The following is a 12319-nucleotide window of genomic DNA, read 5'->3' on the forward strand; positions in this document are numbered from 1 at the left end:
TGTAGGTACATAATGACAAAGGTTTCCGTTTTCAAATGGCCTGACACAAAGCGATGAAAAAGCTTAAAACTGTTTTTGTTTCGCATTGTTTTGTTTTTGATTTGAATAAAAATGCCTGCAATTGCATAGTTTTGGGCCTTTGATGCAACCGGAGCCCTTGTTCAGAGGCAATCTCGCGTGTCCCGGCAATTGGCGCCTTTCGTCTGTGTGGCAGTAAAAGGACAACGATTAACAGGTATTTTTTTTTGCAGGCCATGTTCTCATCCTCATGATAAACTAAAAATAGGATTTAGGCAACAAATGCATATGCTTTAGTTTACTGCATTACTTATGCCTTAGTATTAAACAGTGATCTATTTTTAAAATTTTTTCTATGAAGTATTAAGCCTAAATTATCTAAATTAACCCTAAAACATGTTTAAATGTTCTTAAGGTTAGTGAAAAGGTTCTTTAAGTGTATACTGTATTATATATAAATATATAAAATCGGATGTTTCAATATTTTTCCAAAAAAATTGTTGATAGTTTTTAAGATTCAATGTATATTTATCAAAAATATCGTAATGTAAAATGTAATGTAATGTGCCATATGTAAATTAAGAATTTAAGTTGCATTATCATTAAAATTTTTTTAAATTATTTTACCTATTTGTATAAATTACGTCCCGTTATTAAGTTTGGCACAAAAGAAGATTACTTGAAAGATTTGAGTGAAATTCCATCGAAGTAATCCATTCTTTAAGGGGGCCCATTAGACACTGCAGTAACTGCTGTGATTACGCTCCATTCACACGCCAATTAGAAGGTTCATTTTGTCCCCTCCACTGAGTGCAGTTTGCCTTTCGTATGCCAGAATTTTTTGAGTCAACTCGCCCAGTCCGTTTGGTGGCATATTGAACACTGCACCGCCAGCAGCCACCGGCCATTGCTTTGCTAACGAACCACAAAACGTCCACAGGTCCGTCCCAAATCACGGCCAACACGTGCCACCCAGTGCGGAGTGAGAAGAGTCCAAGGATTCGAAAGGGTCGAAAGATTGGCAGTCCGGAGTCCCGGTCCCGGGCACCTTCGCTTATTAACAATCCTCGGAGAGATTCGCCGGCGCCCCAGCTCGATGGCTTTTCCTTTCCCATTCACATTTCCCCGGCATCCGTGTTTGCCATTTCCCGTTGCCGTTACCATTTTCACATTAATGAAGTGCTCGTGTGGGCAAGTTGTTACACTTTCTTTCGCTCTGGCGTTGATTACATGAGAAATTCATGTTCAAATTCAAATTTAAAACTTTGCCAACCGACGGGAAAAACTTTGTTCAACCAGGTAACCGATAAAAAAGAGCAAAAAACTGGCAAAAAACTGGGAAAAAACATAGAAGCCAGCCCAAGTTTTTCAACAAAAATTTTCAGCTCGACTTATGTTGAAGTCGTGCCATTGCACTTTCCCAGGTCTTGCTTGATTTGTTGGCGGTGGAGGTATCTCCGATATATTTCTGTCTGACCACCGTTTTGTCGCTGGCCAGTGCAGTGGAAATATTTCGCTTTTCGCTCGTATTTTTCCAATGCACTGCATTCAAATATTATCAATTTCTGCAGCTAACGATTTCTCTTGCCAGCGCTAACTGATTGAATTGTTAGAACGTTTTACGTGTGCGGCATCGAAAATGCGCAACTGAGCCATTTTCGCCGCCCCTCGACCTTCGACCGCCGCCTGCCACTCAGCCTGAACTTTGGCGGCGGGAAAATCAATTTTCGTCGAAATAAATTGTCGAATCTCTGGTATAAATTGCAACTGTTTGCCCAACACTTTTCGCAACACAGGGGAAAATGCCCCTCCCACCCCTTTCTTTTTTGATTTTAGCGGCTTTCTTTTTTCTCCTTCTGGCGGTCCGACGAAATTATGTCACATAAAAATTATTTATCACAATCATGAGACGAAAGGGGTTGCATTTGTATCCAATGGACTCTGTCCATAAATAACTACTTTCAGCTCAGATAAATCACATTTAAATGCAAGTCATCCCTTCTCATTTAGCCCGCTCTATTATTGGCTCTGTAATTTGTTTAATTATTTAGTCAAGGCTAATCGATTGAAAATTCCTAGAAATTCAAATAGTGCACCGGGTCTTGGAAATTGCAAATGGAATTGCAAAATTGACTTATTGCCACCAATAATGAGCATAAAGTGTTTGTTTTCGATTACTTAAATCATGAATATGAGCACCACAATTACAACTCTATACACAAATATCGACTGCACATTATTCATGGCAATCAAGATCTTACTAATTTGTCTTTGAAGCATCATTTGATACTACCGAAGTTCGTCCATTAAAAATCGGTGCAGTTTTCAATAACATTAATAAGTCAATGCCTTAGGCTTTGCTAAATTTTAATTGCATTAATTTTGTATCTTAAATTATAGTTTTGTAGACTTATAAAGCAACCTAAGACCATAGGCAAATTGATATATTCAGTACAAAAGCAACAAAAAGTGAGTCATATCAAATTGTATTCAGAATAGCAACATTGGCTATTATCTTACCTTGAAAATGTATAGCTTTAATCTCTAAATTTCTTATTTCTAAATTTCATGTTCCAACGTTCTGGAGCAGCAATTAAAGCGAAGAGGGACTAGTTTATCTATCTAATGAATACGTGTGACCCTCGGCACACTGCTTCCCCTCCTTTTCGGATTGCGGAAAATGAACAGCAGTTCCATTATATTCGTGGTGCTGTATGGTTATCATCGACATCGCTCATACGCCACGGATGACGGGAATTGGCTGTCGTCTGCCTGCTCCCCGGCTTCTCTGCTAATTGTTCCTAAATGACAATGCAAATTTGTACAAATTCTCAACGCCCCCACACACACCCTCACTGGGAGACAGACACGTAAACGCTTGCAAAATAACCGAAAAATTTGTGTTAAATAAGCGAATGAAAGCAATGAAAGTTTTGCCACTTGCCTGCGTCCGGTTCGCTCATTCGTGCTGCCTGTCCATCCGTCGGTCGTTGGTCATTTCCTGTTTTATTCTGCCAACTCATCATCATGGTGGCCCGAGCGGTGGGCATTAAGTTTAAAGACGGCTCCGGCAGGAGGCACGTTTTGGCGTTTTCAGCACTTTATTCGGATTCCGGTTTTTATTTCCTGCGAGCACTTTCGTTTTCGATTCCAATCCAAGCGGCCGATTACTCGCCGTTGCGCTGATTGCCCCACGTGAATCGGGCATTAGCATTTCTGATTCAATTTCGGCACTCGCTGTTTGCCGTGCCAGCCACTTTCCATATCATCTCCCCGAGAATCCATTATAGTTGACAGCCTCAAGACAAATTCATACAATGTCAACATGGGAACTTGTTCTCTCTTTTCGCCATTGTCTCTAACCCTCGCAGCGGAAAAGAATGTGTTTAACAAGCACTTATTTAGATTATATTTGTTGATTTCCACTTATGAAGCACTTAATGCGAACACGGTTTCTGTGTCCCGTATCTGGATTCCATATCTCGCAGCTCGGTTTCAGCTCTGGACCCCACTCCACGCAGTCAGTGTTTGCCACTCAACTATGATTGATAATTCTGATGATTCATGCGTGTAATTCAGCTTGGGGTTGGCTGGTTTCCTTTCTCGTTTTTCTTGCGGGTCAGAGACATTATGTTGTGACATTTATAAGAAACTCATACGGGTCATGATATTTTGATTGCCTTTTGCGGTCTTCACTGCTGGTTGTTTCTATTTCAGTTTGCGTATAAATATTTAAAAATAAATGTTTTGAATAAGATTGTATTATAAAATTAACTTTAGCATATAATAAAATACTTAAACAATTACTCTGCTCTCAATTTCCAATTCCAGGACTCTCTTTAAAGTCGTTGTTAAGAGCTTCCCAAGTGTGCTGTGTGTTTTAGCTCCTTGGACTGCCATTTCAAGTAAATAACCGCAGCCCATTAAAGCACTGGTAATTAAAATTCAGCACGTTCCCACTGTCGCACAGGCGAGTCAAGTTAAGTTGAGAGTCATAAGCCAAGCCATAAAACAGCCAAACGAACGACCGCACAGAAGCCATCAAAAATATTGTAACACATTTTGCCTATTAATTGCGAGCCCATGCGCCGGTCCCCGCACAGTCTTCAGTCGGCAGCTCAGAATCCACACTTTCCTCCTTTTCCCGCTTTCCCGCTTCCGTCGATTTTCCCAACCAGGACCACAGCGCTCATCCTAATGAAATTTCGCAACATTGTCGGTGGGATTTGGCGTGGCCAGCTTCCTCGAATTGGGTTCCTTTCGGTGCTGATGGGGGTCTAAATAATGAAAACGAAAACTATAAACTCATTTGAGTATTGGGAATCGGAATGGCTACGTGATTCGCAGCAGCTGAAAAGTTTCAAGGCTCACAGATGCCAAAGGGTTCTGCGAGGATTTCTCGAAAGTTGAATTATTGGGGAATTCATGAGAAAAGCAATTATTTTTATGTTCCTTTAAGTTTGGGTCAGTAGCCTAACAGTAAGAAAATATTGCTACCGATTGTGCTGATATTTGGAGCCCTTCCAAATAATTTAACATTTCTAGAGCTTTTCTCTAGCATGGGATATGTTTCCCGAATCGCAATCGTTTTTGAACGTTTGAGCCCGATACTGGGCTCAAAATCAGCATGCGGCCCAATTGCCCGCATGTTGCTATGACAGTGAATATAAATTGCCAACGCAGAATAAACCGAAGCCGTGTAGGCAAGCGGCACTCCATATGCAGATACAAGTGATACACAGAGTTCCTAACCTTCAGCGCCCACTGCGCAACACAGCTGACGAAATTCGCGTCATCCGCCCACTTTTTTTGCCTGACATACGAACTCACAGGTGGAAGCCATCACCATCTGCACTGAGCAAAAGGTTGAAACACATTTATGGTAATTAAAATTGATTTGAAAAGTTTAGATTGTCTCTGTGGTCGCACAGTCTCTTCAAAATGTACAATGTTTCAGAGTCGCAGGCCCGACATTGATTCCTACGCAGTCTCCGGTTGGTCGTATGGGGCGGATTTTGGCAACAGATCATTCTGGCAGCCCATTTGCACAATACACAGCAAAATATTAGCACTGAAAGGTCAGAATGTTTTATTTGTCCACACTCTACTAAGTTTTCCTGCTCAAAAAGTGTTTATTATGGGTATGAATGTGTCAGTAAAGAACGTAAAAGGCGAGTGCCTGTACCCAAAGCTTGTTCCGTATTTAAATGGTAGTTCACAGATTTGGGTTATAAATTAAAATTCAATAAGTCTATGTTAACTTGGGAGTTATTTGACATTACGACATAGAAGGGTAGGCGTTCGTCCTTAAATGTAACATTCGCTGCTCTTATCCGAATATTACGAATGCCTTTAAGATCTTCGCCGATTTCAAGGTGACATTTTTGGTGCTACTGCTCTGACCGCAGATGTACTTACCAACTGCCTGCATGTGTGACAAAACTTTCTAATTAAAGTTGCTGCAGACCCGCTCTGAAAACTGGAAAGTTGACAAGTTCTCACGTGTGTTTGTATTTGCCAAGGCGAGGACAAAGTTTTTGGTGTCGGCTTTTAGGCGCACTGCGTAATATATTTTACTTTGCCTGACGCTGTTGTTTTTGCCTTCGCTGCGGTCTCGATTATGCAGGGAATTAAAGTCTGATTTTAATTAGCTATCCGGGCAATTAGACAAGCACCAGAAACCTGATAAAAGTGTTTGCGAACACGGAAATTCAGCTGCCTGCTGAACTTAAAGATCCTCTGCCAATTTAAATAAAACTTTTTATTTAATTATATTTTGTTTGTTATTTTTACTGTTCGTTACTTATTTCTTCCTTTGAATTTTTTTAATTTTAATAATCGAAGTATTTCATTTAACCGTTAAAGTTTGTTGAAATATTTTCCAAATTTATTTGAATATACAATTATTTTTAAATAAAATGTTTTAGTTGAGTATAACTAACATAGTATTGCATATTTTGTACAATGTTTGTGAAAAATGCTCTTGTATTAAGTTTAAATATGCACATATTTAAACTTAATATTCAATTTTATTAACTAATGTTGTAAGGAATGTAAATTGGGTAAAAAAACAAACAAATATACACAAAATAAGTTATTTGTCGTCAATAATAGCTTAAACTATTTTAGTTAATTAATTTAAAATTTATTAATCTGGGCTTAATTATTTTTCAGATGAAAAGTTTCCTTCTATATTACTCATTTTCCCGGAACTTCGCCTCAATGCACTTCACTTAATACAATCCCAGATTTAATTTACAAGTTTGAAGTACAAAAGGCCGAATTTAACCCTTTGAATTCTCTCAAGCTCATGCCAAGTCGGACCTGAAAAGAGTTCGGGACTGGTCCGAACTCAAATCGAATAAAAATACAACTTGCGAACTGGATAGGCAGTGGTAAATGAAAATAGAAGACAACGACCACCCCCTGTTTTGCTCTCGAGTTCGCATTATTTTTAAGTTTCCCATTCAAATTGAATTAAATAATATGCACTCGACTCGCAAACAGAACTTTCCCCGAAAACTTAACTTTCGCTGAACTCAACGGACGGTGGAAAAGGGGCAATGGGGATGCAAATGAAAAAGGGTAAGCAAAATAAGGCAAAGAATCTGAGGAGGTTGGCTCCAACTTTCATAATTCATTTCTGCCTGAGTGTAACAATTTTTGCACTTTATGACTTTCGAGTGCGCGCTGTGCGAGTGCCTTGAGTTTGACTTTGGGGCCCGCAAATCACGCAATTGCACCAGCAACTATAGCAGCAACTGCGACTGCAACTCTCAGCGGGAACTTCAAGTTGCAAACATTCTTGGTGCATCCTGCTTTCTGGGGAAATCGCCCTTCTCGCCTCATTTTTGTGCTAATTACAGGGGTGGGACGCGGCTGCAGACGGGGCATTCCACTTGGCAACAGCCGAAAACAAACTTGCGGCCAAGAACAACAAACAGGCAACCAGAAAGCGACGATAACCGTAAAGGCCAGCCCCACAGGGAAAAAAGCAAGAATTAAAGGAAGTACTGTTCGAGCCAAACGACTATGGAATACCGTGTAATGCGACAATAAATCAAAATTCTTAAAAAATATATATATTGTTAATATTTAATACATTTTCAGGGAAAGGTACTGTCGCTGTGATCAAAATACTCTTCACAATAATACATAAAATGGATAGTTATGTTTTTCTTTCCATTGTATTGTTGGCAATAGCCTTTTACAGAAGCACCCACATTAAAGAAGTATCGTAACTCTACTATTTTTTGTTTTACTATTTTTCTTAGGGGCATATCTATTACATTCTCTTTGTGTAGACAAAATTATTATTAAGTAGATGTTTTTGTCTTAAGGGTTTCAGGGGCAGCACTAAACGACATCCTCTAAAATTTTAGAATCCTCCTTACAGATAATAAAACCCTTCTTTCTCCATGAAGATAAACTCCGATGAATAGGTATAATATACCCCTTACTGCCCGACCACTGGGTATGAAAACAAGGAGCGAAAGCGAAAACGAAAGGCAAACAAAAGAGCAGCGACGGGCCAAAAGGCAAGGCCAAAAGCCTGACCAGGAAGTTGTAAACGGCATTGGGGCAGGAGTCCAGTTCGCTCAAGTTCCCGATGAGGCTCCAGCTCAAGCCGGTCCAGAGAGCAGAAAAGGGCTGGGAGGCAAAACAAAGCCGCCAGTAAATTCGTGGGCAAGAGCAAACAGATTGGCAGGAGAAGCGACCTCGGGCCGGGCCAAAAGTGCTAGTACATGTTCTACCAAAAGAGGTTGGAACCGGCTAAAGTGCTCACCACTTGTTTACCTGGAAGTGCCGGGCAAAATAAAAAAACGCAAGAGGCTCGCAAAATAAATGCTTCCATTCATGATACAAAAATACAGCAAATTTTTGCCTTTTGTCGATCATTAAGGAAGTTCTTATTCCTCCCGCTGATATTTTCTGTACTTTCTTAAAACTTAAGAATTCAAGATTTTTAAGCTCCATAGATTTGTAAAGGTGAAAGTTAAATATTAAAATGTCAGAATTATATTAAAAAACTAAAATATTTTAATAAAACTATATATCAACTTGAGCTTTAACTTTTCATTTAAAGAGTGCAGACAGCTCTCAGAAACTGATGACAATGTAATGCCCTCTAACTGAAGGTTCCGAAGGCAAATAGACTTCAACGGTTCATTAATTATGTAAAACCTCAAAATTAGTGCCTCAATTAGTTTTGCCATCTTACATTGTCACTGCATCAACAGAAGATTTTTTCCTCAGTACGAAGTAGCACATTTTATGGAATATTTAAAGCAATTTTTGATGGCCATGTATTGACACATGTGTTATTTCGATTTAAAAGAATATCCATATAAGTTGGGGGTTCGATTTCGCTGGCATATCTCCCGTCCATAAACATTGTTTATGTCACGCATTGACACGCGTCGTCCCTCTCAGTGGAAAACCCGAATTTTTCGATTTATATGTATATACAAAGACAATTGAATGCGCGGCGGTACCCAAAGGACCCTGCTCCTGCAGACGGAGATCGATGTTCGGTTTCGGTATTCGGCAGTCGGAATTTCCCATATCGCAGGATGGGCCACTCCCACATAAATATAAATAAATACATACGAATAAATAACAGAGCAGGATATGGGAGCCGGGAAATGGAGTCGGAGTCGGAATCGGTCATGGAGCACAATCGAGAACAATAACAATGCCGCAAATAAAGGAGGAGTCACGGCAATGGGTTGGTTAAGTGAAAACACTTGAACAATTCAGACAGGCTCAGTTGGGGCCGCATAAATAATTCGCTTTTGATGAATTTGAGGCACGTGAATGCTCCATAAAATGTCGATACAATAATTAAGGTAAACGGGGAAGTGCAGTGGGATAGAGCTTGAGAGAGCATTTCGAATATTTTACGGAAAGTACACTTATTTAGATTTAAATCTTAATATCAAAAGAACAATTTTCTTATTTAAAAAATGTGTTTTCTTCACAGCAACCTGTTGCAATTATTGGGTAAATTCCATTAAAGTTGTTAACACCGAAAACGGCCAACACATAGTTTGAAATAAAACGTCATAAAAAATTAATTAAAAGTACAACTTTAAGTCAGCCGAGCCAAATACAGTCGCACCACATCACCTTATATTGTAAAGCCATTAGGTTTTATAACCAAAAAATCTGATTAATTATATCGTTAATACCTTGCGATCCAAATAACGTCTGGCAGAGCACTACACTGCTCTGATGAAGCGATACAAATCTTTTAAAAATGAATCCACTTAGGCCAAATACCTCGGCCAGCAGAACACGGAGTTTAAAACTATTTGCTAACGCTTATCAGAAAACACCACACGAATCTTAACAATGGGCTGCTGAGCAATTAATCTCGTGGAACCAAACCGAACAAAACAAACAAAACCCGAGAAATCCGGTTGCCTCTAATGCGGCTCATAATTTATGAGCCTTCGCACGCACACAAAAAGTCTCGGCGTTAGGAATCAACGCTCACATAATTTGCTTAAATTGGAGATGTATCAACCGAAATTGAGGTAATAAAGCCAACAGCCGACGGAGGGCCCTATCAAACTCTGGGCTTTGATGACGGAGATGCTGATCTGCTATCGGGGCACTTGTAATTGGCACTAATTTGCTTTCACTCCAGCAAGAATCCCCCACGATTTAAATGCAAATGAGGGCGTTCCACTGGATGGCAAATAACAGGTTGGCTGCAGAGCGAATACTATTAAAATCAATTAAGAAATGGAAATAAAATCAATCTCCAGCGCGGGCAAACATCCTCTCGCATGAGGAAGTGACACAAACCAGCTTCGCCTTTTATCACAATTTATGCAAACCGCTGACAAAAATGTTAATAATTACATTCCCTCTCACCGAACTTGAGTTAAGCTCTCGCAGGTGTGTTGACAACCCTCGAAAACCAGATACGATACCTGAGATACGCGATCTTGTATCCACAAGATGCGACCGTGAACCCCAAGAGTTCAGCGGCTAATCAGCTGTTCGGTAAGATGCCGATACTGCTGCATTCTGCCGAATTTATAGAGTGAACAACGTCTGAGAAGCCACTTAATTGGACAAGAGCAGACGCCGCTCTCCTGCTCGTCTTCCATCTACGAAAAATGAAAATAAACTAAAACCCCCGTCTTAATCCGGTTATTAAACTTTACACTGTCCAGCAAGATCGTGTAACTTCTCCCGCGCTACGGTTTAGAAATGGTTTGGTTTCATCGACTATAAATGTGCTGCGCATGCTCAGCGGCGCTTTTAGTTCGTTCAAAAATTTCAAAGTGTTCGGTTCGGGACACGAGTATTCTCACGGATAATAAAAAGCAAATAGGATCCCCATTAAATATGACTCTTAAATACGTAAGTGGGCAACTCCTCTGCAGACTCGTGAATTTTTAATTGCTCCAAATGTATATGGAAATTGTGTTCGAAGCTGGTCTTTCTTGAAATAGACTTCGTAGGAATGCAGTAAACTGTTCTAATTAGCTATTTACGTAAGCATCATTAGTGAAATTCCTGTTTGCCGCATAAATTACATTATGCAATTGGCGCTGGCAAAAATTATCATAATAAAATAATTTTTTAGGCGAAAAAGTCAAATTCTTAGACATGTTTTCAATTAAATATTCGATCCATTTGAAAAATACACAAACTGGCTAACTTACTTAGACTTGGATATATATAACTTCAGTTACTGGTTCAGTGAAATAAATGGCTTTACTATCCGAGGTGTGAATCTGCGAACCATGACCAACAGATGACGTATAATTTCTTTCTTTTCAATCTACGAATTTGAATTTATTTCAAGCGCGATTAGTTTCATTATAGTCGCTATGTTAATCAGAGCCAGAGAAGGTCTAATGACCTTTCCCGCAGGAGAAAGGAACATTTGCATTAGAATATAAATGCGAATAGAACTGACCATAAATAAATCCAGTTTAGCATGTGCCGAACAATGCAAGGCTTTTGCCGACTCGAAGGTCGGTACAAATCAGGTCGGAATAATTTTGGAGCTCCCACACTTTCAGAGCGAATATTTGGAAATTGGAACACATTTGGAATGGCTGTGACCATATCGAACAATAGGGCCATAACTTAGGAAATACTGCGAAGCTGGTCAAGAAATTAATTTAATTTATTAGGCAAGGCAGCTATTTTCTGTCCCATGGTGAGGTTAGTTCGTTTATTATAACACCCATTTATAAACCCTACTTAATCAATTCGGATACAAAGTGTTATTGTATGTTATTATTTTGATTGTATTACTTAATTTAATATGGAGAAATCCATCTTAACTTTCCTTTCGATACTCATTTTTTGAGTATTAGCAATAATTAAATTCTCTTTATCTTTTCTTCAGTTATTGATTGCATCTGCCGTGCTAATTGCTTTGTGTGGTGCTGATGTGTCGGAAATTAAGGCGGCCAAAGTGGATCTGCCCTTCAATGACTTACTGCCACCTTTGCTGGATGAATCGACTACCACCACGACGACAACAACAACAACTGTGAGGCCCACCACAACGCTGGCCACAAAACCTACCAAGAAACCGTACTACCAGAAGCCAGCTCTACTGGCCAAGGAGGACAAACCGAAGTCTATCGCCGGCAAACCGGAAGTGCAGCAACTGCATCTGGATCTGCTGCCGCCATTCGAGGATGAGGTCAAGCCAGCGGAGGAACAGCCTCAGACCGTGGTGAAAACAACGCCAAAACCCGTGGTAAAGGTCCCGCAGCCACCAGTGGTTAGGGTCACTTCTCCGGCTGTGCCCAAGGTCACTGCTCCCCGCCCACAGAACTCGGTTCAAGCAGCTTCCGCTCCCCGCCCACAGTACTCCGTTCAGCCTGCCCCCCAAGTCGTGCTCCCCACCCATGCCCCTGCTCTGGGAAGCGGGTTCCAGTCCAGGTTCTCCAACTACTTCCTCACCAGCACCGTTCGACCCAGACGCGGTCCTTTGCCCACGATCACTCCCTTCCCGCGCTTCGTGAGGCTGTAGGAATCCATTTAATTAAATTAGATAAGCACCCATTCAAAGGCCAAGTCGAAGCGTCCAATAAATAAGATACGACACACACTGAGATAATGAGTGGAAACTATGCGGTATTATTTAAAATCGACTGTTGAAGCATGATGCTCACAGCTAAATATTCGAAGATTTAAAATGTTGATGGATCTTAAATAACTTATATGCATAAAAGTGAGCATTTTTGACCACAGAGAAATAACCATCGGTTGGCGTTTGCCAAGTCAGGTTATTTATTTTAAGTTGTCACCTTTGTTTAGG

The 12319-nt window shown here is 40.2% G+C and overlaps 1 protein-coding gene across 1 annotated transcript; it reads left to right on the forward strand.

The window, feature by feature from the left end:
- Positions 1-10304: 10304 nt before the first annotated feature.
- On the forward strand, positions 10305-12118 carry LOC108027085 (uncharacterized). Its single transcript, XM_017098301.3, has 2 exons — positions 10305-10395; positions 11396-12118. The coding sequence occupies exons 1-2, from the start codon at positions 10381-10383 to the stop codon at positions 12029-12031; spliced, it is 651 nt and encodes a 216-aa protein (XP_016953790.1). The 5' UTR covers positions 10305-10380; the 3' UTR covers positions 12032-12118.
- The last annotated feature ends 201 nt before the right edge of the window (positions 12119-12319 follow it).

The sequence above is a fragment of the Drosophila biarmipes genome, chromosome 3R (genome assembly GCF_025231255.1).
Source record: "Drosophila biarmipes strain raj3 chromosome 3R, RU_DBia_V1.1, whole genome shotgun sequence".
Lineage (NCBI taxonomy): Eukaryota > Metazoa > Arthropoda > Insecta > Diptera > Drosophilidae > Drosophila > Drosophila biarmipes.